Source organism: Anoplolepis gracilipes, chromosome 2 (assembly GCF_047496725.1).
Source record: "Anoplolepis gracilipes chromosome 2, ASM4749672v1, whole genome shotgun sequence".
Lineage (NCBI taxonomy): Eukaryota > Metazoa > Arthropoda > Insecta > Hymenoptera > Formicidae > Anoplolepis > Anoplolepis gracilipes.
The window spans coordinates 21,845,423-21,871,619 of record NC_132971.1 but is presented as its reverse complement, the minus strand read 5'-3'; the positions used below and the strand labels follow the sequence as shown (position 1 = coordinate 21,871,619).

General features: G+C 38.6%; 2 protein-coding genes across 6 annotated transcripts in view; both read right to left on the bottom strand.

Annotated features, from left to right (window-relative positions):
• Positions 1 to 5,579: 5,579 nt before the first annotated feature.
• Pkc98e (Protein kinase C) lies at positions 5,580 to 16,749 on the bottom strand. 4 transcript variants are annotated; one of them, XM_072886883.1, is made up of 10 exons: positions 15,163 to 16,749; positions 14,579 to 14,639; positions 14,287 to 14,515; positions 13,426 to 13,457; positions 12,660 to 12,730; positions 12,175 to 12,337; positions 11,523 to 12,071; positions 10,817 to 11,412; positions 10,589 to 10,737; positions 5,580 to 10,500 (listed from the first exon to the last, which is right to left on the bottom strand). In XM_072886883.1, exons 1-10 carry the CDS (start codon positions 15,490 to 15,492, stop codon positions 10,485 to 10,487), a joined length of 2,196 nt encoding a protein of 731 aa, XP_072742984.1. In that variant the 5' UTR covers positions 15,493 to 16,749; the 3' UTR covers positions 5,580 to 10,484. The 4 variants fall into 4 exon arrangements, with proteins under 4 accessions (XP_072742984.1, XP_072742985.1, XP_072742986.1 ...); XM_072886884.1 differs by having other exon boundaries at positions 5,580 to 10,737; positions 12,175 to 12,316; XM_072886885.1 differs by having other exon boundaries at positions 5,580 to 10,737; positions 14,287 to 14,639; positions 15,163 to 15,538.
• A 715-nt stretch (positions 16,750 to 17,464) lies between these two features.
• Positions 17,465 to 26,197, bottom strand: part of LOC140663034 (thyroglobulin) — a 32,282-nt gene continuing 23,549 nt past the window's right edge. For both annotated transcript variants that reach the window (XM_072886881.1, XM_072886880.1), the window contains 7 exons: positions 25,732 to 26,168; positions 24,528 to 25,077; positions 23,922 to 24,165; positions 22,377 to 22,645; positions 20,421 to 22,205; positions 19,728 to 20,185; positions 17,465 to 19,516 (listed from right to left, as the gene is read on the bottom strand). In XM_072886881.1, the coding sequence (XP_072742982.1) occupies positions 19,343 to 19,516; positions 19,728 to 20,185; positions 20,421 to 22,205; positions 22,377 to 22,645; positions 23,922 to 24,165; positions 24,528 to 25,077; positions 25,732 to 26,168 (3,917 nt within the window). In that variant the 3' untranslated portion in view covers positions 17,465 to 19,342. The remainder of the gene's footprint in view (positions 19,517 to 19,727; positions 20,186 to 20,420; positions 22,206 to 22,376; positions 22,646 to 23,921; positions 24,166 to 24,527; positions 25,078 to 25,731; positions 26,169 to 26,197) is intronic.

The window sequence follows — 26,197 nt, the reverse complement described above, 5'->3', positions numbered from 1 at the left end:
ATAAATATATACAATTCCAACGTGAATGTTTTGACACATAAAAAATAAAAAAGTTGTTTTGGCGTATTTGCAGTATGCATCTTTTTTTTTTTTTTTTTTTTTTTGTAGATTAAATTAAAAATAATATATTTAACGCATTTATTAGAAGAAATAATTTTGGTGATTTTGCTTTGTTGACATAATCAATTTGTGTTATCTTTTGGTTGATAGAGTTCTTAGAATCGCAGATTTTCTCACGTCCGATTATATTCTTTTAAAGCTTGCCAATGTTTTAAGTGTAAAGTTACAAACGACTGATAAAATTATTAATTAAAAAATTATCAGAAATTAAAATATCAGAAGAACATATATAATCGCGAAAGAGAAGTGTAAACACTAACTAAAATTCTACAAATGGCAATTCTACGTCCTAAAACTTAAAAAAATGCAAAAATTTAAATTGAATTAGTTTATTCGCATTTATTTTGCATTTATATTAATATTGTCTGTTAACAAGGTTAACAGACAATATCGCGCGGACGTTTAATAAAGAGAATATATAAACAAGAACATATAATTATCTATATCTTCTTTTATTTGTGACTTTAGACAATAATCAGACAAATAACAGTGTTCGCTCCCTTTGGCGATTGCCCGTGTAATTGCTTGTGCGACACGAGCCAGTTTAACTCTGGTGCCAGTATATTTTTTTTTATATCTCTTTATTACAACATATATATTATATATATGTATCTCTTGCATTCGTTTAATCCTACACAGTTTTGTGGCCACAGCACCGAGGAAGCCAAATCAAGACAGCAAAGACAGAGGCAATCATTTGTGCACGCGTAAGTTTCTTGCATTAAATAATCGCCACAATAATAATATAACAGTAATTATTATAATTAAAAAAATAATAACAATAACGCTAGTAATTACAATAGTCGACGAATAATAAAATGGTAATAATTAATTATGGCGATAAATATAACCACATCTATTTGTATTTTGTCGACAATCGTCAAGGTGGACGCGGATATATAGTTGCATTTCATTCGTTTGCTTCCACTTTGTCTCTTTCGATTGTCAATCTCAACCTTTTTGGATGTGCTCTCTTCCCCTCATAGTACCGTATCAAACATTACGGTTTTTCACAATTTCATCCTTATTTATTTATTCTCAATTTTCTACATCTTCTTTCTGTTTTCTCGAAAGCATTCTACTCGTTTTGTATACAAGGTGATCACGCCGGAATGGTTTTTTTACGTAGAACGCGATAGTGTCGATTTGTGGCGTGAATATTATATAAATATATCATATTAAAATTTATATATATATATATATATATAAGCGATTGACTTGTAAGTAGTTCCGCCTATATTACATATATAATATTAATAGATATATTTATATAATATTAATTATATTTTTAATATTAATCAAAGATTGTTACTATCGCGTCTGCGGGTTTAAGTACCTGTCGGATAATCATAAAATTTGTACAGAAGAGTGTGTGTGTGTGTGTGTGTGTGTGTATCCCGTACGCGTGTACAAGGACATGTTTAACATTCGCTGGCGTCTCGCTTTTTTTTTTTTTTTTTTTTTTTTTTTTTTTTTTTTTGGCACTTGCAATTAAATCGCTGAGATTCTTTAGGGATACGTAGAGAGAAAGACGGCGTGTCCGCTAAAAAGAAGCAATTTGTCGCTCCGGAAGTAAAAAAATCCGGAGGGAAAATGCCTCTCGCAGAAAAAACACAGGTATCTCGTGCACCGGGTGGTTTCTAACACACTAGCCTGTGTGATTATCTCTATATAAGAAAACACCAAAAGCGTTAATACACACGTATGACTCAGTCCTTCGAGCATCTTAAGTTTCTTCTTTCTTTTTTTTTCTTTTCCCTTTCGAGAAGCGAGAAACGGCCGTTTGCCACGTCACAAAACCGACGATCGTTTTTATCACCATCGTGTAAGTTACGAACACCAGGGTTTCACCAAATACATTTGCGAAATAATACAACGTAACATTGCAGAAAATAATTTTACGACTCGCGTGATTCGGTCCACGAGTAAATACATAGAACGTGGATCGCCAGTCCGTGACGCGCTACATAAATCAAATACATACATGCATATATATATATGTAACAAAGTATACAGCATACATATTATTTAGCTATACGATATGACAGCCGCATATTCCCTCCGACGTACTTGTAAAAAATAAGATGCTGTTAAGATGTGAGATCATAATGAACAGCGTATATATACTGTTCGAAACACAGATTGGGAGAAAAATACTTGGAGGGAACACATCGGCCTTCAGAGCACCAGATAATAACACTTGATAATCTAATATATATTGATATTTAGACTACAATTAACGAGATATAAATACAAGAAATCGATAATGCTCATTCATCGTAACATTCGCTAATCGTAACATCTCTAATAGCGAACGTGCAGAACGGTCCTCGTTTTTTTTTTTTGACAACTAACTTGTGCACATAGTAGTATAGAGATTCGCGTTGTAACTTTTCATAAAACTGTAAAATGATTACAAAGTTTTTTCACACGCGACGAGAGAAAGTTACGAAATCTTGTTTATAAATTATAGCAATTAAAAAAAAAAAAAAAAAAGGCGATAACAAAGTTTCCGAGAGCCGGTCTTACACGCGCGCTTTTTCTCTATCACAATTATACTTATAAATATATCTATAAATTATATATATATATATTTTTTCAGACTTCTCTCGATTCGGCCACTCTTCGTGCACATCATGTCTACACGCACACTCACACGCACATAGATTTACATATCGGTATCTATTGCGACGAGATAGGCTTGAGTATAATTCATATCAAGTGTAGAATCAGCATATGATTGATAACGCAGTGAACGTCGGGGAAAAAAAAAGGGCCTTCACGAAGATTACAGTCGCGCAAAGAGAAACTTGGATCATTTTTCCTCGCTTTTCTTTCCACTTTTCTTTTTATTTTCCCTTTTCGACGATTAGTTATGCGTATTTGCTACCTGTATGCGTGATTCATTCAGGTAGATTAGAGGCCCTGCACTGTCGCGCGAGCGATGCACTTTCAAATATAACAACACTGTACAAAAAACTAACAAACGCTATTCGAAATTACGCAAAATAGATTTTCGCGCGAAATAACACGAGACGATATTTTATTGTATCGGATATATAAGCGTCGCGTAATGCGTATAAAAAAATACATGTTTGTGTTCCGTATGCGCGGTCGCTGAATGTATGTGTCACGTTTCCGCCGGTTTTCCCGGCGAATATAAGTGTGGCGCAAATAGAGTGCTGATAAATTTCTCTACAACAGATATAATAAATTTACAATACAATAATATTTAATATAGCAACATTCACAACATAATTTTATATATATTTTATATTTGGAGCTAATAATTTGAGGGAAGAAAGGGGCGCGCATTCTAAAACAAAGCGATCTTTCATTTTAGATAACATACGCGAGTTTTCGTACGCAAAGCCGTTTAACGACAAATAACGTAACATATCTTATATATTTCGTCATACAAAGTTAACGATAAGTTAGCGCAATTATATATGCAGCGATCATCTCCAATTATATTTCTTCAGAGTATTTCGCTCAATTTTACCCGTCAAATTCCTAGATTTTCGATTATTGCGGACGGCTGTTTCCTCAATTTCTTTCTTTTTTTTTTGTCCATTTGTTTTATCGGAGAAGGTTGTTCGGTTCGACGTTAAACTGTGCATTGATATAATCTGCGATATTCTAAGAAATTCGATTATCGCAAGGTACATTCAGTTAAGCTATATATTAAGTAATACATAGACACAAATAATCGGATCTTTATTGTTAATAATAAATCTAAGTTCTAATTAAATACAGATCGAAAGCGCAAAATTATGCATGTGCTAAAACAGACTTTGCGAAAAATTTTTTTAAAAATCTGTAAAATATGTGAACGAAAACGCGAGAAATTATTACACTTATATATAAAAATAGAAGCAAAAACAATTAAATACATTTGTAGATGATAAAAAAAACTGACAAAAAGCTCGTAAAGTGTAAAAATATTAAAACTAAAACATTGACATAAAGTTTTGTATTTCCGGTTTACAAAATATCTTCTACAACATGTGTACGCGTGTATGTATAGTGTAATGCACGTATAATTTAATCCTCTTATATCGAACACAGATTTAGAATGAATGAACTGAATGCCACGGAACACTATAGGTTTGTTCCTGTTTATGAAGAAAAAAAAAAGAAAAGAAAAAGAACGAAAAAGATTTGTAATCCGTGCGCCTCGAAACTGTCAAACGCGCAGTTTGCGAATTACACTCGTACATAATTACGATTACTCTATTATCTAAGCCCGGCAAAAGTGTTTCAATTTCAATTATTTCAATTTCAAGTTATTACATTACAAAGTACACGGCGTCATCAAGCGTGATCGCGCTTAACGTTACCAAAGTGGAGCCCTGGTGCTGATTATTAAACGCAGACTCTCCCGTTTCTTTTTTTTTTCTCGTTTTCCCTTTTTTTTAGAATGTTTTGTCCAACACATCGTGCACACAGGCATAAGACGATATACGGAATTCTGCTGTATATTTGCGGCGTTCTTCTCATTTCTCAGACCCAAGATAAAATCCAGGATATTCTCATTCGGTTTCAGCGACATTGGTCCCTTTTTTTTTTTTAATCTTATCTTAATTCTTAATATCTTCGCGTTTCCTCCTGACTCTCTCCGAAAGCAATGATACCAAGATCGTTGAACTGAAATCAAACTTTGAGGATTTTAACATAGGTCTGAAGAAACAAAAAGTACATTACGATGCGCGTTATGCGTAACACACACACACACACACACACACACACATATATATATATACATATATATATTCTTATAAATTATATATCCTCTAGAAAGAAAAAAAGGTACCATCGTCGATAGTCACAAGACTCTACTCACTTAATTACTCTATATTGCAACAATGTTAATTCTCTTTTATCAATTTTTCCCTTATATAACTTATATTTATTTTTTATTAATGCGTATATATATATATATATATATATATATATATACATACAACTTATATAATAACATCAAATCCACGCATTTGCGCCTGCCTTGTCATGTGTTCGTTCCAAAGATATATATATATATATATATATATATATATATATATATATATATATATCTATTTCTTCCAAGCACATTCAGTCTCTCCAACAAATATAATACAAGTTCTCTGTTGTCTAAATAGAATATAGCGCAGGTAGATGCAGGCAGACGACGCAGGAAAATAGCGATAATCTGCATAAACAACAATTCTTTGCGTGCATTAAACGATTGACTAGTTGTTACAAAAGAATCTCACGACAAATACTAAATCGAGAAATCGACGCGGAGCAACATCGTCGAAATATCAAGCCAAATAAATAATATAATTCAACGACGATAGCTTTTCTTTGAAAGTATATAAATATTACGTTAACTAGTAAAAAAAAAAAGAAAAACTATAAGATTGAAAAAACACAAATTCCATCAATTAATGTAAAAATTTTAACGACGAATTTGTCGATTTTTGTACAATATATTCTATTAATTAAACAAAGTTAACTCACAAAAAAGTACAAATAAAAATACCACTCATCACAACGGGAGAGTTGAATGCGTTTAACAAAGAGTTTAATCGATCTAATCGATTTAATCGTAGCGAGCAAAAAACACTTGGATAAATCTCTAAATAAAAATTCACCCGCGCAACTTTGGGCAAATACTTTGTATAAATTAAAACGCTTAATATATTTTGTACACTGTCGCAAAAATTAATAAAAAAAAAAAGAAAAGTATAATGCCGCAAGAAATTAGATGAGTAAAACTTTGTAAAAGAAAAAAATTGATGTGAACCCGTTCTCTCGCGCTTCTCGATGACCGTCGAGGACGACAAGTTAGGATACCGTCTAACTTGAACTTTAGAAATCCCTGCATCGCTCGTACGGGCAACAATTCGATTTATCGAGGTGTTCTCGAGGGAGCTTATCACAAGATTCACTGAGATCCGAAAGAAATTTTTCACATTACGTCGATTTTGTCGAATCGATGTGCTGAGGACGGCAATTGTTCTTTCGTAGAGAAATCCATTCAGCGATCATCGAGATTACGTGTGATACGTGAGCTTATTGATTGCGATAATAAATTAATAGTGAGATGACGGCGCGTCAAAAAGTATATATAATAAATAAATATATATATATATATAGACATCCGATTTGCGGTCGATATATCTAATTGTAAGTTCGAGGAAAGGAGAGTCGTCTCCGCACCCGCAAAACATCTGCTTTTGCGGGTTTTAATACACATACACATCGTAATCCTAGACACTAGTAACAATACATAGGTACACGGTATAGCTGTAATTTTCTTTCGAAACGCACGAGACCGTCTTTAAATGTTTGTTTTTTTTTTTCTTTTTTTTAAAGCGTAGGCCGGACTAATCCGTCTCTTTTTCTCTCTCTCTCTCTCTCTCTCTCTCTCTCTCTTCCTCTGGAATTTGATTCATCCTCTGTCAACTTGAATCTTCAAAAACGCCGACTTATTCCGTAAATCTCCGTTTTGACTAGATTTATAGTAAATGCACATACGTCAACGAAGCTTCGAGCGCTATTTCTCGATTCCTCAATCACAAACAGCATTCTCTCTCTCTCTCTTTCTCTCTTATAATTAGCGTAGATGTTCTTCAAAGCGAAGATTTTTAATCGACGATTGTTCCGATAACGCTCGCGTGTCTCTTCATATTCGTAACGTCGTCAACATGATTAGAGATCAACGATCATTGATCGCCTTGCCTTCATCAGGTACCTTTACATCGAGACGGTTTTCTATCACGTCGACGGGCCGAATAAAATAGATAGACAAATCACGGGATAAGAAAAAAAAAAAGAAAAAAAAAGAAAAAAAAGCGCCGACAGACATAAGCGGACGAGTAACGCTAATTGATCATTTCCGATTACGTCGTCAAGCCAGAGGACGACGTAGCACGTTCCTGTGAATCAACATACACGCGGAGATATACACGGGAAGAAAAAAAAGTATCGACACGGTCTCGATCGGACGGTCAATACCCCTGTTACGCTTAGAACACTATAATTTGCTGGTCGATAATTATTGCTGTACAAGCGAAAGCTGTTGGAACGATCGGCCACAACGTTCGCCCCGATGTGACCATTGTTGTTAATGATGATAATGATAATGATGATGATGGTGACGGTGATGATGAGGATGATGATGACGGTGATGATGATGATGATGATGATGATAATGATGATGATGATGATGATAATGATGATGATGATGATGATGATGATAATGACGATGACGCGCGAAAGCGACGAGCATTGTTTTGCACCTCAAGTATATATTATACATATATGTAAGAACTCTCCGTGTGTGTACCGGCAACGTGCGTGCATCTTACGTCTTATAGGGTCTAAAAATCGTGCAACGAATGCTCGACGTATGGCCACGAAAGTCCCTTTTCCTGGACACCCCCCGATTGTCCTCTTGAATGAGATGTACAAGAAACCCGCGCTTCGAGTCCTGCACAGGCTCGAAGCACGCGCTGGCATCTACGCAGGTTCGCGCGGTGTCCAGGAAATGAGAACAGTCCTCCTATTTCCTCCACGAAGGTGTGTGTGTGTGTGTGTATGCGTGTGTGTATGTGTATATTCCTTCTTACTCGCGGGTCTAAGATCTAGGAAAGACATAAAAATGTACGTTTACACAATAACGACGATATATCACGACACCGAGTCGGCGCGTGTCGTCGCCGACGAGCTGCGTTACGCCACCAGAGAGGGGCGGGCAGAGGCATAGAGGGGCTACAAGCCTGAGGCTAAGAATTGTGCCCAAAGTAGCTCGTTGACGGAGACACGCGTCAAAGAGATTCCCGCTACTAAACTCGCACGATTTTGACGCTGCTGTCAATTTCTGCGCTCTCGCTTCACAATTACTATGTTTAAACACTAAAGTTTCCTTTTTTTTTGTTTACAACTTATCGTTATATATCTCTATAATTCTATCTATATGTTATTAGAATCGTTAATGGCAACTCTCTCGCATTCGCGCCAAAGATTCAACACCGTAGTATTCGAAAAGTGGGGCTTGACAATTTGCGGTTTGTTCTCCCGCGTATGTTGGAACGCGAGAGTTTTGAATATTTGGCGCAAATTGGACGATGCACACTTTAACGCACACTGAATATGAGACGTATCTCTCGATGTGTCGCTCCTTTCTGTCCTCGCCATCCCCGGCCGAAATTATGCCGACCCGGGAAGACGGAGACGTTTACAGAGATATAATTACAACGTCAACGTGCCACGTGCTTAAAAGTCACTAACAAAATATTACTATTACCCACTCTTACATCTAAAGAGCTTTCAGCTTACTATGTAGATTAAGTACACGAGTTCAAGCCTGTTCAAAGATACCTATCTAGAGACAACACATTTAAGGATCGCGAAAGGTGCATCAAAATCGCTAGATGGACTTGTTGCTTTTGCTCGGCATTTTAGTAAATTTGATATTTTTCTCTATGTATAATACATTCTCTCTCTCTCTTTCTCTTTCTTTCTTGCTAATATGTGTATATTATATTCATGGCTATACGTACTATATGCACCTCACGCGCCTTTTCAAAATCGTAAGAGGCGCTGAGAATCGCAAGTGTGCAAATTTATATATATGCTCGCCGCGAGAGTTTGTTCCTTTCTGCTTTCTTTTAGAGTGTTATAATCGCCCCATCTCGCCTGTGTCTCCACGTCTTACTAAAATAAATTAGATTTATATATGTACATGTCTATGTGCATGTATATATATATATGCACATACATATACATATGGGTATAATCTATATTTTTATGTACTTTGATTGGAGACCACCAGTGGACTCTCTTGAATCTATAATGATCGCGCTCAAGTTCTATTTAAGTATGAAATGACGCGCGCCCGCCCGATTTAGATCGTATCCTGCTCGATCTCTATCAAGCGAACGCGATTATTTTTTTTTTTTTATCTAGAGCTAACCTATCGGAGAAGCGCTGCGAGATGCTCCTCTGAGTGTGTGTATGTGTGTATATATGTGTGCGTATGTGTGTGTGTGTGTGTGTGTGTATAAAGCTCGACGAAAACTTTCGGCCTCGTTCGATTGGCGCTGGACAACAGCCAGACGAAACGAGAGCCGATTTTTCGATTCTCTCTACGCTGATCTATCCTAATGCACAATTCTTATACACATAAACTCGTCATTTATAAATGTTGGAATTACTTAAAATTCAAGTCCAGCTTACGTTCAGTCTTCGTCGTAGCGTGAATCCATCGAAAATTCTACGTTTTTAAGAACTAAACTCGACTTATTTTTTAAGTAATGTTCAGTTAAATTTAAATTTTTCCATGGACATTATTCATTTGTTCGTATTACGACGTATTATTTTTTTTTTTTTTCGTATAATAGAGATTTCCAAACAATAAAATACGTTATAAGTGCCAAGCCGTTACGTAAGTAAATATTCGATTTGTACTACTCAACACAACATTAAATATCGTCAGATTAAAACTCAATAGAGAGTTAATATTAAAAAAAAGAAACAATATTTTCAACTTTACTCTAGGCGCGCAATTGTCACAGACAAAATTATCCGATAAACTCGTTAATAAGAAAAACAGTCTAGTTAAAAAGAAAAAAGAGAAAAAAAAAAGTTATATGAAAAAAAAAAAATGTGTTAAAAAGCCGGCAAAAACCGATATTCTCGTCCGAAATTTGTTCAATCTCCTATCTTATATAAATCTATAAATCGAAATTGGAATCTCATTGCGCGTTTCTAATAACATTAAATATATAATTTAGGTATATATCACTTTACAAAGTGAATCGGCCGATCGCCCAGCGATCGTCCATACCATTTTGTACGAGAGCCTATCTTTTCTTTCATTTGTACCGCGCCACAATGAATAAAAATTGAGTTTGCTGGCAATTCGTTTTCATACAGAACTCTCTTTTTTTCTCTCTCTCTGTCTCTCTCTCTCAGTTACTGTTTCTACTTCCGATAACACCGAGCTCTCTCTAGTGCTTCTCGCAAAAATGATAGTAAAAAATTTGCAATTTCTGCCAATCTCGCACAATATGCCTTAATAAAATGCGCCTTTTTATCATTCATGCCGAATTCATGTCAATTCGTCGCGTTCCTGCAACGGCTAAAAAATATCTCCGCAAAAACGCAAATTCTCAAGAAAATGAAACTCCGGTATTCTCTTTTGATGGCTTGGCTAACATTTCCGAATTTTGAATATTTCGGATCGCCACCAATGTGCCTCAATTAGTCGAATACTTCCATCCTTGCAGCGAACAGACGTGTCATCTCCATCAGACGTAATTGGCCAAAGGAGACCTCGAGCAGCTTCAAAACGCCGATTTCCAACTTTGCGTTGCTTAGCGCATCCGCCACCTTGTTAAGTGGGAAGTATTAGGACGATATTAATTTTTCGGTTTCACATCCTCCACAGTGATTTATCATCTCTTATTGCGCTGCAAACCTGGCTGGATTAAAGTCCTTGTTGACCATAGAGAAACCGCGAAATTCCTCTTGATTGATGTAGCTCACTTCCTCCGCGTCTTCCGGTGTTAATACTGGATCCTCCTTCGTGAATTCCGTATCAAAGTTCATAGCGTCTTTCTCGTTTTTCTGAAAATTTCGACCGCGTCACGTAGAAACAATTGCCGCTTATTATTTATTAAATAATATAAAAATGCATAAAACTCACAATTTTAGGTCTAATTGGTGGTTTCACTCTGCGCGCTTCAAGCGCTTCCCAATCCATGTGTTGGAAAAATGGATGGACCTTTATGGCATTTTCGCCGCCGTTAGCTGCGACACAACCTAATCGCTTGGCAGGATTTTTAGTCATGAAACCTTTCAAAATAGACACGGCTTCCTTGGAAATCCATATTGGATACAGTACGTCATCTCGTAGGATTGATTCAAAAAGCTCGTCCTCGTTATCGGCTTCGAACGGTGGCTGTCCAGCCATCATTTCGTACATCAAAACACCGAGAGCCCACCAATCGACGCTGGCACCATACTGCAATTCCTGTAAGATCTCGGGAGCTATGTAATCTGGCGTGCCGCAAAATGTCGATGTGGTCGTTTCTCCTTCGATTATATTCTCTTTACACATTCCAAAGTCTGCCAGTTTACAATGTCCCTCCGAATCCAGCAATATATTATCCAATTTTAGATCGCGATATATAACGTGATTTTTGTGCAGGAACTGAAGGGCAAGTGTCACTTCTGCTGCGTAGAAGCGTGCCCTCGCTTCGTCAAACTTTCGAGCCTTCTGAATGTGGAACATGAGATCACCTGAAATAGATTGGAAAACACAATAATAAAATGCAATGTTAAATGTAAATAAAAAAAAAAAAAAAATAAAAAAAAACATGTGTTTTACTAACGAAATGTGCGACTTTTACCTCCATTCACGTATTCCATAACAAAGAAAAGTCGATCAGTCGTTTGGAAGCAACTATGGATGGCTGTCAGAAAAGGATGCTTTGCCGCTAGGGCCAAGATTCTCTTTTCCGTCATTGTGCAGTCCACGTCATCGTCTTGAATAATGACGTCTTTCCTCAAGATTTTCACGGCGTAAATTTCGTCGGGATTACTCTTTCGTTCCACTAGCATCACTTTACCGAAACTGCCTTTACCGAGGACCTTGATAAAATTAAAATCGTGTATACCGAATTTTCTTTGTTCACTGCCGTTAACAGGCACTGCATTTTCATTTGCATTAATTGGTGTTTCCCCTCCTTTCGCTTGTAAATTGTCTGTCGCCATCTCGTCTGTAACTGTGACTGTAGGTGCTGGTGGACCCGTTACTCTGTAATTGATTTTCGGAGTTTTCACTTGTTTGTCCGCAGAGATGTTCATCGTTTTCAGAATATCCGCCATAGCTTTAGTATTGATACCGCAACTGTTTGGTACATTCTTCTGACACCGTTTATGAACGTTCATGTTACAAGCTGTATAATGCAAAAAAATATATCGTACAGTTTATTAATAAGCTTTTCTTTCCTTTAAAGAGAGAATTCATTTTCAAATATAAATTATCGCTCGTCAACTTACCCTCACATTGTAAACCTTGCTTAAATAAACCATACAACAGGGATCCACAGTGGTCACAAAATGTAAATCTCTTGTAATTATGAACAACAAAGCGATGTGGCATGTCTATGCTGAAGCGCGTGCCTTCTGTGTCTTGATTCGACTGTAATCCAGTTCCTTTACCCTAAGTGAATAATTCGAAGGAAAAAAAAAAAAACAAGAAATGACAAACTAATAGAATAAAAGAAATAAATCAATAAAATTTAATGTAATAAAATTAATTATATTTGTGACATAAAAAGACTTTATATACATATATAATATTTAGTAAAATTTAATAAAACGATCAATAAGTAACTAATTGAAAAGTGTAAACATAATGTACAATGGTCTCAATAATATCAATGGACAAAAAATTATTCTAATAATAGTTCTATCTTATGTCACATATAATAGTCACATATTATATTTTCTTCTCTTATTTTAAAGAATACTGATAAACCTACCTCATCTTTCATTCCTGGACATTTGGTTATCACTAATTTGTGACATCTCTTGTGGACTACACAAGTGCATACTGAAACAGTATTATAACAAATATCTTCCTGTCGAAATATTCATCTCCAAAAATATAACGTTAAATACTGCACGTCCAAAGCTGATTACATGCGTGATTAGACGCAGCCCAAAATTATTTATAGTAATATTGTAAGCATAGAAATAAAATCATAATTTATTTAAATTACCTCGACAATTGGCAAAAGGTACAGTATCGAAAATGAGAATTAGCGAGCTTTAAAATACCATGGATATTCAGGGAATTTTTACCAAAGAGCAACATGCAAAAAGAAATTAATAACGTCATCTCATTTGGCAACAAATTATATCGTATCAATAGCGGATAAAATAATTCACAGAAGAAATCTTATACAGTCGTTAGATTGAGAGTCGGTGTCAAAATTTTTATGATTAAATAAAATTTTATCACGAAGCAAATTAATCCCAAGGCGAAAGTATATCCATAAATAAACTGCGAAAGGGCGATTGTAAGGCGATGTGGAGATTGTAAGAATAAAATATTAAAAAAAATAAATAAATAAATAAAAGCTGCACTAAAATCAACTGAAGAATTTAAATTAGCGTAGTGAGTTCTCTCATTGTAAAACTAATTGCAACACACACTCCTAAACTGCGCTACATTCATACATAAGAGTGCGGCACAAGCAGATATGTAATTATAATCTGTTAATAACGGTGTATGTGTCTTCTCACCTTGACACTGATAGCCCTGCTTGCCCAAGCCCCTGAAATACAACAGACAAAACACGTCACATCGTATCCTTGTGATACCCCTTCTAAGACACATACGTTTTCTTCAACTGTATTTAGTCATCATTTACACTAGACCCCTGATAGAAAGGATTTGTGTGATTGATGTAATATTGAATTGATGTAAGATCGTAGTTGGTATGTACTTCCTTAATTTTACCGATTATAATTGCTGTTCATTAAAAGATATTGCTAATTAAAACAGCCTATGTTGCACAAATACTCCCACATTTCGATACCTTTAAATAAATTTAGCAGATTATAAGGCTTTTGTGTGCTCTTGTAAAACCCAAGCATGCAGTCTGTCCAAAAGGAGAAATTTATTCCAAAATATAATGTTTGGAATACACCCTAAATGTAACAATACCAAGCTCTGTTTTTTATTATCCGCACCTGCATGTGTGTTTGTTGAGTTTTAAAATAGTTGCTTATAATAATTTAATTTTTTCTTTTTTTTATGTAAACCATCGTTAAACACATACAAATTAATAAATGTATCTCCCCTTGTTATTATTAGATTACAAAAAAAAAAAGACCCAAAATAAATCCTGAATCGTGCAACCCTACATTTACATAATAAATTAATATATTTCATGTGCATTACCAATCACCAAATTTTGACAAATGCTACAATATTCTTGGTAACTGTAAATGTGAATAAAATATACACCACTTTCAAGCATGCTCCCAGCATTTACCAAATATTTCGTAATAGTACACGGCTTTCAAAGATAGTATCGAGAAGTATTTGCGCGTAAAATCTTAAGCAACGAGAAGCAATGGTACGCACATAAGTATACATACCATATGAATTCACGGCAGTGCGAACAGAATGTCGGTTGCCTGAGAAAGGTAGCCATGAATTTGTGCCCGTTCACTTGATGAATCCTTCGTCGCATAGCACCCCTCCGACGATAAAAGCCCTGTCTCTCCTTAAATTCTCGGCGCGGTTCTTTGCTGGAATTAATGCTGCCGATGCTTCTTCCACTGATACTTTCTCCATCGCCCCCTGTGCCGCAAGTCGATTGTCGATCTAAAATATTAAGTTTAAATATATTGAACCATATATATTTATCAAATATTGAGATTTTCTTACCCTGATCATTCCACTGCAAATCTATCTTCACCCTTAGTTTTCCCTGAGGTTCCAAATCAACCTGCAAAGTTTTATTTATATCGTCATTGATTGATTCATGAAACTAAAATAATAGAACGTATCATTAATAATGTATCATAAAAACGTATATAGGGACAAATTGTTTAGCTATATAATAATTTTTTATATATTTTTTTATTCAAATATATGAAATATTTTTAGAACTTGTCACATAGTGTTTAAATATATAAATACTTTCTTTTCTCTCCCGCCCTAAGATTATAAAAAAGAAAATGCCTTGTAAGGTTATTTAAAAAAAAAATTTAATAAAAATAAATTACAAATTATAAAATAAAAGAAATATATACAAAAGGTTTAAATATTAATCATAAGTCAATCTAATCTATCTCTATTTAAAGCGTTCAAAGTATATAGACTTGGATATTATTCGTTCAATTAGTTACATTAACAATGATGATAAAATTGAGAAAAAGGAAAAAATGAAGCGACATCCCAATGTATATTTATACATTCCACCTGATTGAAGTTTACCAAAAAACGAAAGGAACAAATCTCCAACTAACCCAGAAGTCGGTGGTCTTGCCGTTTCGGTTGACGAGCTCCTCGAACGGGATGCTGCAATTGGCAACGAAGTAATCCGGCGGCAGTGCCGCGTCGTGGAAGACGGTGAGGCCCAGCGTGACTGCGTCCTGCACTTCGTAGGTAAAGGACTCGTTCCACACCGGGTTGAAGGTCTTTAGTTTGGTCGACGAGCGATCCAGGTGATTCTCGTCGACGTCCATCTGCACGTACGGGTCGAGTATAGGCTCATCCTGCCAGAACTTGCGCTGCTTGTCGGTCGCGCGGAGACCCATCGCCTCGCAGATCTCGATCTTGATCGTACCCGTAAACATGGTGAAAATGCGTCTGGCGACGAATGACAGGACAGGATAGGACTGGAAAATTCAGATAGAGAACCAGGCTCTATCCAATCTACGGCAGTGACCAACTGTCACGCCTGACGAGCCGATGACACTTTGGCGCGCGCCGCGAACAGGTTATCCAAAATCAAGCTCGCGGACGATATCCGAGACTGTCAAACTACCGAGGGACAACAGAGGGAGTCTGAGATTCCGTTGTCGCGGGCGCACGCCAAACGAGCACGGAATATGAGGGATGAGGGATGAGGGATGAGGGATGAGGGACTCGGTCGTCTATCTCTCTCTCTCTTTCTCTCTCTGTCTCTGTCTCTCCTCGGCTGAAGAAATACGTCGTCTCCTCGTCGCTATCCGTCTTGGCCGATCTCGCTCTATATCGTTCTTCTCTACAGAGTTTATTCGTGCCTCTTTTTTTTCTCTTTCTCGCGCTTCACCTGTCCCTCTGTCCTTCCTTCTCTCACTCTCTCGCTCCCTCTATCTATTATCTTTCTCTCTCCCTTCCTCTCTCGTCGCTTCTGCCTGTCGAGTTTCACCTCCTTCGTCTCCGCGCCGCCCTTTCCACTTTCCAGTACCTCCGCCACGAGCACGAGCACCGACGAGAACGCCGTGCAGTTATAAACACTCCGCCTGGCGTTTGACGTGCGCGCATAACAGGAACCAGCGCGCCGATTTCGATGCTGATCGCGACACGATGACGGAATGACGGCGCGATGACGGCGATCGCGACGATGCGACGACGACGACGACGACGACCGCGAGGCGCGAGTACGAGGCCTGCCCTCGTCCCCTCGCTGTCCTCCTGACACCCATCGGGCTTTTCTCTCGCGCGTGATCTACGTGTCTCGCTATTTCTCACAACTCCACGGGTTTAAAACGACACGACACGACACGACACGACACGACACGACGCGACGCGACGCGACGCGCACAGCGGATCAGGGATCGCGAGATGACCGAGATATATCCATGGAATCTCTCGGCTCTCTCTCTCTCTCTCTCTCTCTCTCTCTCTTTCTCTTTCTCTTTCGGCAAGAGCGACACCAGACACCAGACACCACAAGAACGACTAGATCCTACACCGACCCGCGACCCGCGACCCGCGGCCCGCACACCGACACCGACCAACCCGAACGGATGCGAACTCGAACCAGTCGGACCCGTTTCTCGAGAACCGCTCGATTGGTCGTTGGTCGTTCGCCGTTCGCACTCCGCGCAAACGACGACTTTGCCCGATCGACGTCGACTGGCGTCTCGGGCGTCTCCGGACTACGGACCTTTTCGATTCGCGCACGGGGTCTGTTCATCTTTCAGCCTCAACCGCGCGCGCTCTCTCTCTCTCTCTCTCTCTCTCTGCAGTTTCTTGCAAATCTTTCTTCCTTTCCTTCTTTCCTCGCTCGCGTCTAAAGAAATTGATCTCTTGTTTCATTTTAAATTAAAAATGCACCTAATAATAAAAGATAAGCAGATTTTTAACAATTTAAGTTTGTGGAAATTAAACTTGATTGCATTTTATGCGCGTACTGCGATCTTATGAATTAGACTTGTTATTAGGATGGATTTACATCTAACGTTTATCGCGCGATATTACAAGAAAAATTTATAATTTATAATGAAAGAATCGAAATATTAGAAACATAAGATACATGTAATAAATATATTTTAGACCCGCCATCAAATACAATACAAACTGATAAAAGAACATACAGCAATAAGTATATATGGTATATATGTATATATATAGCTAATTCAGTTGACCAATAAAAGATGATATATATAACACTATAATAATTTAGCAAAATTTATATATATTTTTTTTACAAAATTAAATATAGATGAATATAGATTATTTTTATCATTTATATATTTATATCGCGAGAATAATTTTCGCTTTATTTATTATCTTTAATATATTTATTTATAATTAACAAAAAAAGAAAATTTCTTCGGATATGTACTTGAGTTTTTATTTACTTTATTTATAATTTTATGACATTTTCTATACATTTCAAAGATCGAAAAATGCGAAAGTTTGATTAATTATGTATTTTTTATCGGAGAGGAAGGGGAGGCAGTATTGTTAGCAATTTATTTACTTTAAATAAAGCCGAGTGAACGAGAATTTCTAGTTTGTGGAGAAGAACAATAATCTCTTGTTCTTGAACAACAGAAGAGGGTTTCGATTTTTATTCGTCTATATAAATAATCGAACACAATATAAATCTAATATTTACATCCGCGCGACGTATTAACGCAATGACATCCTAGCTTTTATGATTTGCAGGCCGTGATATCCTTACGTTAGTGACTCCCACATCGACGAGATGATGAAGACAAACTGGCGAGAATGATGAAATGATTCCTAAAAACAGTCTAGTTTCTCGACGATCGATTCGCAAATACTTATCGTCCATTGGCAAAATCATTTGCGACTCAAAATGTTGTTGGTTCCAAAAGTTGTGTTATTTTATATATTTTTTATTTTTATAAAACAGATAAATAATAACTTCGAGTTCTTTTCCTTTATGCCAGAATCGTTGAATAAGCAATATAAATTTATAAGCATATTATAATCGAATCGAAATAAATACATGTATGTATATATACAGGGTTTTCGAAAAGTCCGGAAACGGTCGAATATCTCGAAAATAAAGCATTTTAGAGAAAAATGTTTCAAATAAAAGTTTTTTTTTTTTTTTTTTTTTTTTAAGAAACAATCATGTATTTTCTTTATGATTATTATTATGTGCTAAAAAGTATTAAAATGAGATAATCGAAAGATTAATATTTTGTCAAAATATTGAAACTTTCAAGCCTCATAACTCGAAAAATACTTAATGAAAAAATATTTTATTACAGTGCTTTGCAAAAGATCTCGAGGTAAGCTCACAAGAATATGCAAAAATATGTAAGGTTTCACATTTAAGAAATTCAAGGTGACCTTCAAACGACTATCCAAGGTCAAACCAATGGCACCATTTTATGGCGCTTTTCGAACCAAACAACTTTTATTTGAAACATTTTTCTCTAAAATGCTTTATTTTTTAGATATTCGACCGTTTCCGGACTTTTAGAAAACCCTTATATATATACATACACATGACTTTTTTCGTTATAAATAGATTAATATCAAATATCCGAAAAAATATGCAGCACATTCGATAGATCGTCGAGTTCATAGACTATAGGTATCCCATATGGACAATAAATTATAGCACGAAAATGACAGTGGAATATACATGACGCGGTTTTTTACTACATATGTATTAGACCGTGTACGATAGTGATTCGCGTCTCGTATTATACTATTAATTCTTGAGTCTCTGTCTGTCATATATATATATATATATATATATATATATATATATATATATATCTAATCTACTAGGTTCGCTTTTCCCTCTCTGAATATATTATCACAATCGATAAAAAAACAATCTCATATAATATATTGCGTGTGTGTGTGTGTGTGTGTGTGTGTGTGTATGTACGTGTGAGAGAGACAATCAATATGCATATGATTGCATATTTTATTTTTTTATTCGATTACATAAAAAAGTTTGACAGAGACAGAGAAGCTCAACGAGGTTGATTAACTGGTTGGTTTAAAATGAATCGCAATTACCGCGCGACTAATCGAAAAAATCAAATTAGCGCGGCGCGTTTCAAAGGATTTAAAAATTGATAACCCTGCACCCGTATATATTGCCGTGTATATTTCCTATAAAGTGACTATTTTTTTCGAACCTCTCGGAGACAAAAATTGAAGAATCACTATCGTACATGCAAGGTGGCAAACGATCCACATGAAAAAAAGCATCAAATCGCTTTATGCTTCAACAATGGTATCTGATGTATGAATGTCTTTCAGTATCTGCTGTGCCGCGGCTTCCTTCTCCTTCTCGTCCTGTTCCGTCCCCGATATCACGTAGACCGGCTGCTGGCTGAAAGCGAGAAAGTGTTGGTCCACAGGGAGCATCTTCGAGGAATCCTTCATTTTCATCTGCAAGAAATTTTTCTTAATTAAAGAAAACACCTGATGTTTTTACATTAATTTAACGGCCAGTTTCTTGAAACAAACGTAAACTAAAATTATTATTATTATTATGACAGTTTTACTGTCACATTGAAAAATGAATACATTATTTAGGTGCAGTGCGTATATAATCTCGATAAAACTTCACGACCGAGGTTGCATTGTGTATTGCAAGTACCTTTTTACGATATAGCATCAGCAGAATGACGAGGCTGCTAATAATGAAGGCGCTTCCTGCGGCGAGCACGAGCGTGGCCGTTTGATAGACCGGCGTTTCCACTTGCGTGAGGATCTCGCGCTGCTCCAACGCAACGATCCGGCTTTGCGTCGCCACGGGAGTGGAGCGATGCGTGAAGCGCGAGGTCGTCGCATCCGCGGACGAGCCTAGCATAGATAGCTGTTGGATTCGCGTGAGTTCCTCTAGATGGAACGCCACGTCTACCTTATTCGCCCCGACAATCTCGAAGCTTAGGATAGCCGAGTCTTGATTGATTTCCACTTGCACGCTTTTCCGGAGCATCGCCCCGAGCTCGTGTAGAAGATCTTCAGCCTTTTCGGCGAATCGTATCTCATCTGCGGCGAGGAACCGACCAGGGAAACGTAATGTCACTTCGACGGCTTCGACAGGGGTGGGCACTAAAATGAATTTGTAATTAATATGAAATTAAAGGCCTCTACGCATGCATCAAGGTTCCAGATCATGAGATCTTTAATTTATTGGAATTTTAGTTTATCTTTAGTTTAGAATTTTTATAAACTTCGTATAAACTATATATTTTTATTCTCTACAGTCTATTCTACATATTAATGCTATTTCAGTTGAAAAGTTTATTTAATTTAATAGAAGCATCAAGTTCTTTTCTATACTCACGACAAATGCTTGTTCCCTTCAAAAAGGGTTCGGAACCGATCAGTTGATTGCCGGCCTCGTCGACGCACCAGCAAGTATCGCCGACACATTGCGTGGGCTCGAATCTACCCTGAGGATCGCATATCGTCGGCACGTGGCCCTTGTCCTTCATCGCCTGACACCTGGTGCCGAGAATCTTTCCCGCTCGCCGCTCGTCCATCTCCAAGTCCAGCAAAGCGTTCTCCATGATCGCTTGAATCTCACGATCTATTTCTTGCGGTCCTCTGCCGCCTCGTCTGGCTTGCCGGAAATTACATTTGGGCTCAGCGCCCCTGATGAGCGAACCCTTGATCGGCTGACCCTTACGATTGACGCACCAGCAGACCCCGACGTGCTCGAGACATTGCACCGGTTCCCACGTTCCGCTGTCGGGATTGCACTTGGGTAAGAAGGTGGGTTGCTTAAGCCTCTGCGACCTCTTGAGGTTCTTCTCGCGTAGCCTCTCGCACTGCGATAACACTGGGCAGACGGTGTCGCATACCAATCGGCTGGAGAAATCATTATGGCCCAGGGTGCATTCGTGTTTTTGCCGACACTCGTTGCGTTCCGGATCAAAGAACCATCTCTCGGTCTCGTTGAAGCCCGCACTCGGCGTGCACGCTACTCGTCTCGGTGGCTCGAAGCATACGTCACGCGGTTTCGGACAGCATACCGCGTACTCGTCCAGCGGTGACAGCTCGCACTTGTGCGTCGAGGGACAATGGTGGCCGTGGGGGCCGCAGGTGGCGATCGAGCCGTTCTGCTCCACCAACGGCGAACCGTTCGGGCACGGATTGTCCTTCTTCGGCAGGCAAACGGGCACGGGAGGACACGGCGGCGCGCTACAGGCCACCTCCACCATTCTGCACGCTTCGTTCTCACCGCGGCACGTGACGCTGCGGCACGGGTCGCGGCAGGAGCACGTGGGACAGCCGGTGTCTGCGTCCAGCTCGAAACCGTCCGGGCAATCGAGCTTGCAATCAATCTCCGGGCATCGGAAGGGTGTATTACAGCGCGGTACGATTCCTTCGAGAACTCGGGTGCCGGCTGCTTCCTTGCCCTCTTCGTCCACGCACCAGCACACGCCGTTGTGACACTGAACCGGTTCGAAGGCGCCGTCGGTGTCGCATCTAGGTATGTAAATTCTTCTAGCGGGCTCGCCGGATTCCCTGGCGGCGTGTTCGGCGACCGCCCGGGCGTGCTGGCAAGCCGTGGCCATGACGGGCGCCACGCACTGCGTGCCGCAGCCAGTCGAGCAACATTTGTCACCGGACGAACATTCTTGATCGTTGCTACACTGCAACTCGCAGCTCGACGAGCTTGGCACGAGGTACGGGCACTGACCCGGCTTGGTCATCAAGCAAGCCGGTACCGCCGGACAATACTGATCCGGACCGCAATTCACGTCGATCATCGTGCAGGTCTCTTGCGGGTTGCAGCTGATGTCGCGGCAAGGCTCGTGACAACGACATTGCTCGCAACCGGCCGCGTCTACCTCGTAGCCGTACGGACAGATCAGATTGCAATAGAGACGCTTACAGATTCGCGTGAGCTCTTTAATGGCCTTACAATCCGCTGAGGCGGCCGCGCCCACTCCGGTCTTCAGGATCACCCCGCGATGGTTCACGCAGTTGCAATCTGTGCCGTTGCGACACTGCAGAGACTTGAAGCTGCCATCCTGCTCGCACTGAGGTGGCGGGATCGCCAGAGACATTCCCTCCCTCGTACCCTCCATGCGATCGTTGAAATCTCGCAAGTACTCGCACACTGAATTTTTGTAAAAAGGCACGTTTTTTTTTTTTTATTCTAATATTTTATATCTATATATGTATATGTATATCATTATAAATAAACATTCATTATTTACAAGAATACAATTGAGAAATTTTTTAATTACTATTACTTATTTTATATACTTGATTGTTTAATGATATTTACTTGTAGGTGCCTTTGCCGGACTTGGTATTTCTACGCAGCACACCGACTGACCAGCTTCCGGTACAACCGTGCACTTGTAATTGTCGGGACAAGTTTCATTAGCGGAACAAGTCGCGGCATTTCCATCCTGATCGATCAACGGCGTACCAAGGAGACAAGGACTTTTATAGGTCTTCCTGGGTTTACATTCCGGTTTCGTTGGACAGAGAAAATCTGGGCAGCCGCCCTCCCGCTTTAGAGTACACTCTTGTCCTTCGGGACAAGGAAATCTGTAAAAGTAATAATTTAATTAAGCACGACATATGTATATTGATTCATCCTTTTTCATATAGGTTTTAAAAATCTTTTAATATGTTTTTAAAATAATGCATTGTATAATTGTAAATAAAGAGAGATTATTATGTATAAATATTTGCTTTTTATTAACCCTCAAACTGAACACGTTTTTTTGGCACCGTAATCCTGAACGCATGAGTAACTGCGGAGTCCGAGTTAATTTTTGTACTCTAAAATTACTTAAAAAATTCTAAAAAAATTTACACATCTTCTTTTAAGTTTAAACTAAAAGTTTATGTAGTAGAGTTAAGAAAAAATATTTTTAAATACTATATTTTTGTTATTTGTTAGATCAAGATTTGGAAACATAGATGTTTTATGTAAAAATTAATAAAAATTTGAAAAAATAATTTTGAACAAAAAGGCTTCCAGGAATTTTTAGTTCAAAGTTCAAAGTTTACGAAAAAAAAATACTATATGTTCACGGTTTTAAAAAAATATAATTATTTGAATGATCGAAGATGGGTAATTTTCAAATATAAAAAAATGTGTTTCTTTCTGAGGAAAAATTTTTTGTTAATCTTCAGGTAATTTATTTGAAAGAAAAGTGAAAACAAAATGTAATTTACATTACAATCTACAGTATAAAAATTGATTAATACCCCTGTTTGTTGCTCATCGTTATCATTAACAAAAGATACTTTTAGCATAAAAATAAATAAACACAACAGAAATTAAAGCAATTTGTTTCTTTTTTAGGGAGCTTATCATTGTAAATTTATAACTTATTTTTATAAAAAAAAAACGATTAACAACAAAAAAACAATAATTTTAAAAAAATTTACTTATTCACCCTTTCTTATTTAATACACATAAAGCGAATACGTAGGTCATTTGTGTCCGCTTCAGATTTAGATTCGCCAGTACTTTGCACTGAACTGTTTAAATTGTCCATTCAGTTATAAGTCCCTTTTGACACAAACTTTTTTTTTTGGCTAAGTTTCCAACCTCGAGATTTTATTAATATTTTTTTAAAACAATAGATAAAAAAATGACACGGACACGAAAGACCCACGTGTTCAGTTTGAGGGTTAATTAAATAAGTAAAAAATAATAAATAAATGTTTAATAAAATAATTTATAATTTAATAAACCTCTCTTCATGATTTTTGCATAAAAAAAATATTTAATATTTTCAGATGGAAAATATTAACTTCAGTTTGCTCGTAAAAGTAAAGGATTAATCGGTTGTAGCGTAACAATACCCACCCTTCGCACGGATCGTCGCACTCGCAAGTCGGGCAACCGAAGGCATCCGTTTTGAAGCCATACTGGCAAACCTGGGCGCATTGCTGAGGGGTGCAAGACACCGGAAGCGAGCGCGCCTTGCTTATCGATCTACAGTCAATCTTTTCAGAGGGACCCATGGAACCGGATATTTTTCTACCCTCGTCGTCCACGCACCAGCAAACAAGCCCGTTCCTCGAACACTGCCTCGTCTCGAAACCTCCGTCTGCACGATTATATTTTGTATGTTAAAAACTTTCTTCTTTTATGTACTAAGCGCAAACATGCTGCGTATTAAAAGTTTAACATGATGAAGAGAGCGACAAACTCGCGCAGTTCCTAATCAAATACACAAGTTTCGACACATAAAATCTCTCTCTCTCTCTCTCTCTCTCTCTCTCGTTCTCTTTCGTCTCTATTAACGGTACATGCAACTTCCTTCTTCCTATGCAGCCGTCTTCAACATGTGTCGCAGGGTCATACAAACTACACGGGCTGACGTCAAAGTTTTAAATCGTCAATAAACTCGTTTTAACGGACGCGAATATTTAATCGTTTACTCAATGGAAAATAACTTGTTTATCTTACCTTCCGTACATTGTGGGACGTAACCGCGACCCTGACGCTCCGAGACGCTGAGCATCTCGGCGAGCATGCGATCGCGATGGCACACGCTGAGGCCCCGGGGTATCATGCACACGTTACCGCCGCAACGCTCGTTGCCGCAACACTTTTGGGGTCCAGGACACTCGAGGTCGTAGTGGCAGGGGGTGCATGCCAAATTGGCGGGTTCCTCCACGGGACACGTGCCGGCTCGCTGCAGATTTACACTGGACGGACAACAGACCCCGTACTCTTGTCCGGACTCCACCAGACAGCTGTACATCGGCGGACAGGTGGGTTTGCCCGGCGTGTCGCCACAGAGGAACGGCCGCGGCGAATCGGTGATTTGCAAAGGTTCACCCGCTGGACAGATCGTCGACAGGGACTTGGCCTTCCGGCAGCTTGGCAGCGGAGGACACGGTGGTCGCGCGCAATTCATCTCGATCAGCTCGCATGTCTGTCCGCTTCCTGGACAGGTGACACCGCGACAAGGATCCCGACACTCGCACTTGGGACAGCCTGTAATCTCGTTGATCTACGAACAATGACGTTTTAAATAAAATATTGTGGTTGAAATAAAATGTGAAGCTGATGCCGTTTTAAACTTCTACATAAAAAGATGACATTTTATAAAGCGTTTTACATATTTATATCAAATTTTTTATAATAATGTTTTGAAGAAGAATAGTTTAGGATTTAATGATATAATTTTATTTTTTTTTTTTTTTTTAAGAACAAGAATTTGTTTGACGCACGATTTCTATCTGCTATATTATTTAGACTATCTGCGAGTAAAAAGAAAATCGTAAAGGAGTAGATTAAGGGGATAAAAATATTGTAAAATATAGTTTTAATGTTGCTTGATATGGATGTAGAAATTTTAGAATAAGTGACACAATAGTTTCGACAGAAAAAATTCCCCAAAAAAGCTTTTTTTTCCGACCCGCAACCGCGAGTTTTCCCCTTGGGAAATTATCTAGATGAGATAATTTCTTCATGTTACCTTTATTTCGATATCAGAGTATATATTATTTTTTGTATTGTTAAATAAAATCTCGAGTCACTTTCTGTAAGAACAAAATATACAGTAAATACAAAAAGACGAAAACTTTCCGACAAAAATGTAACAAATTCAGATTCACGTGAAATATATTATTTCAAAAGGGTTACGATTTGACATGGAGAGTACCTCGAATCCCAAGGGACAGAGCATACGACAGCTGTGAGCCGGACAGGCGCGGGGCTTGTCACAGTTGACGTCATTCTTGTTGGGCGTCCTGGTGCCGGGGATTTCGGCGCCGATCGCGTCGACGCACCAGCAGCCGCGTCCTTGCGGGTTACACTGTATCCTCTCGAACTCGCCGGTCGCATTGTCGCATCGCGGCACGAACTGCGACGCGCCCTCGGCGCCGAGGGCCCGCGATCGCCTCACGGCCGCCAGTGCCAGTTGCTCGCATCCGGTCAGTTGGGCCGCAACGCAGCGGAAGTCGCACGCGGTCCTACAGCAGCGTTCATCCGGCGCGTTCCTCTGGCACTGCAAGTCATTCTCGCAGGCCGGCGCCCGCGACGGACACACCTTCTGCTCGTCGAAGGACGGACATCGACCGACGGCCTTCACCAACCGCTCTGTTTAATGTACAAAAATATATGTAAAG

Coding starts and splice junctions, on each gene's coding strand:
- Pkc98e (XM_072886885.1), bottom strand. CDS start 15,492: ATGTTTACGGGTACGATCAAGATCGAGATCTGCGAGGCGATGGGTCTC. Junction 14,640..15,162: donor GCAAGACCACCGACTTCTGG/GTTAGTTGGAGA, acceptor AAAACTTTGCAG/GTTGATTTGGAACCTCAGGG. Junction 12,072..12,174: donor GCAAGGTTTACAATGTGAGG/GTAAGTTGACGA, acceptor TGCATTATACAG/CTTGTAACATGAACGTTCAT.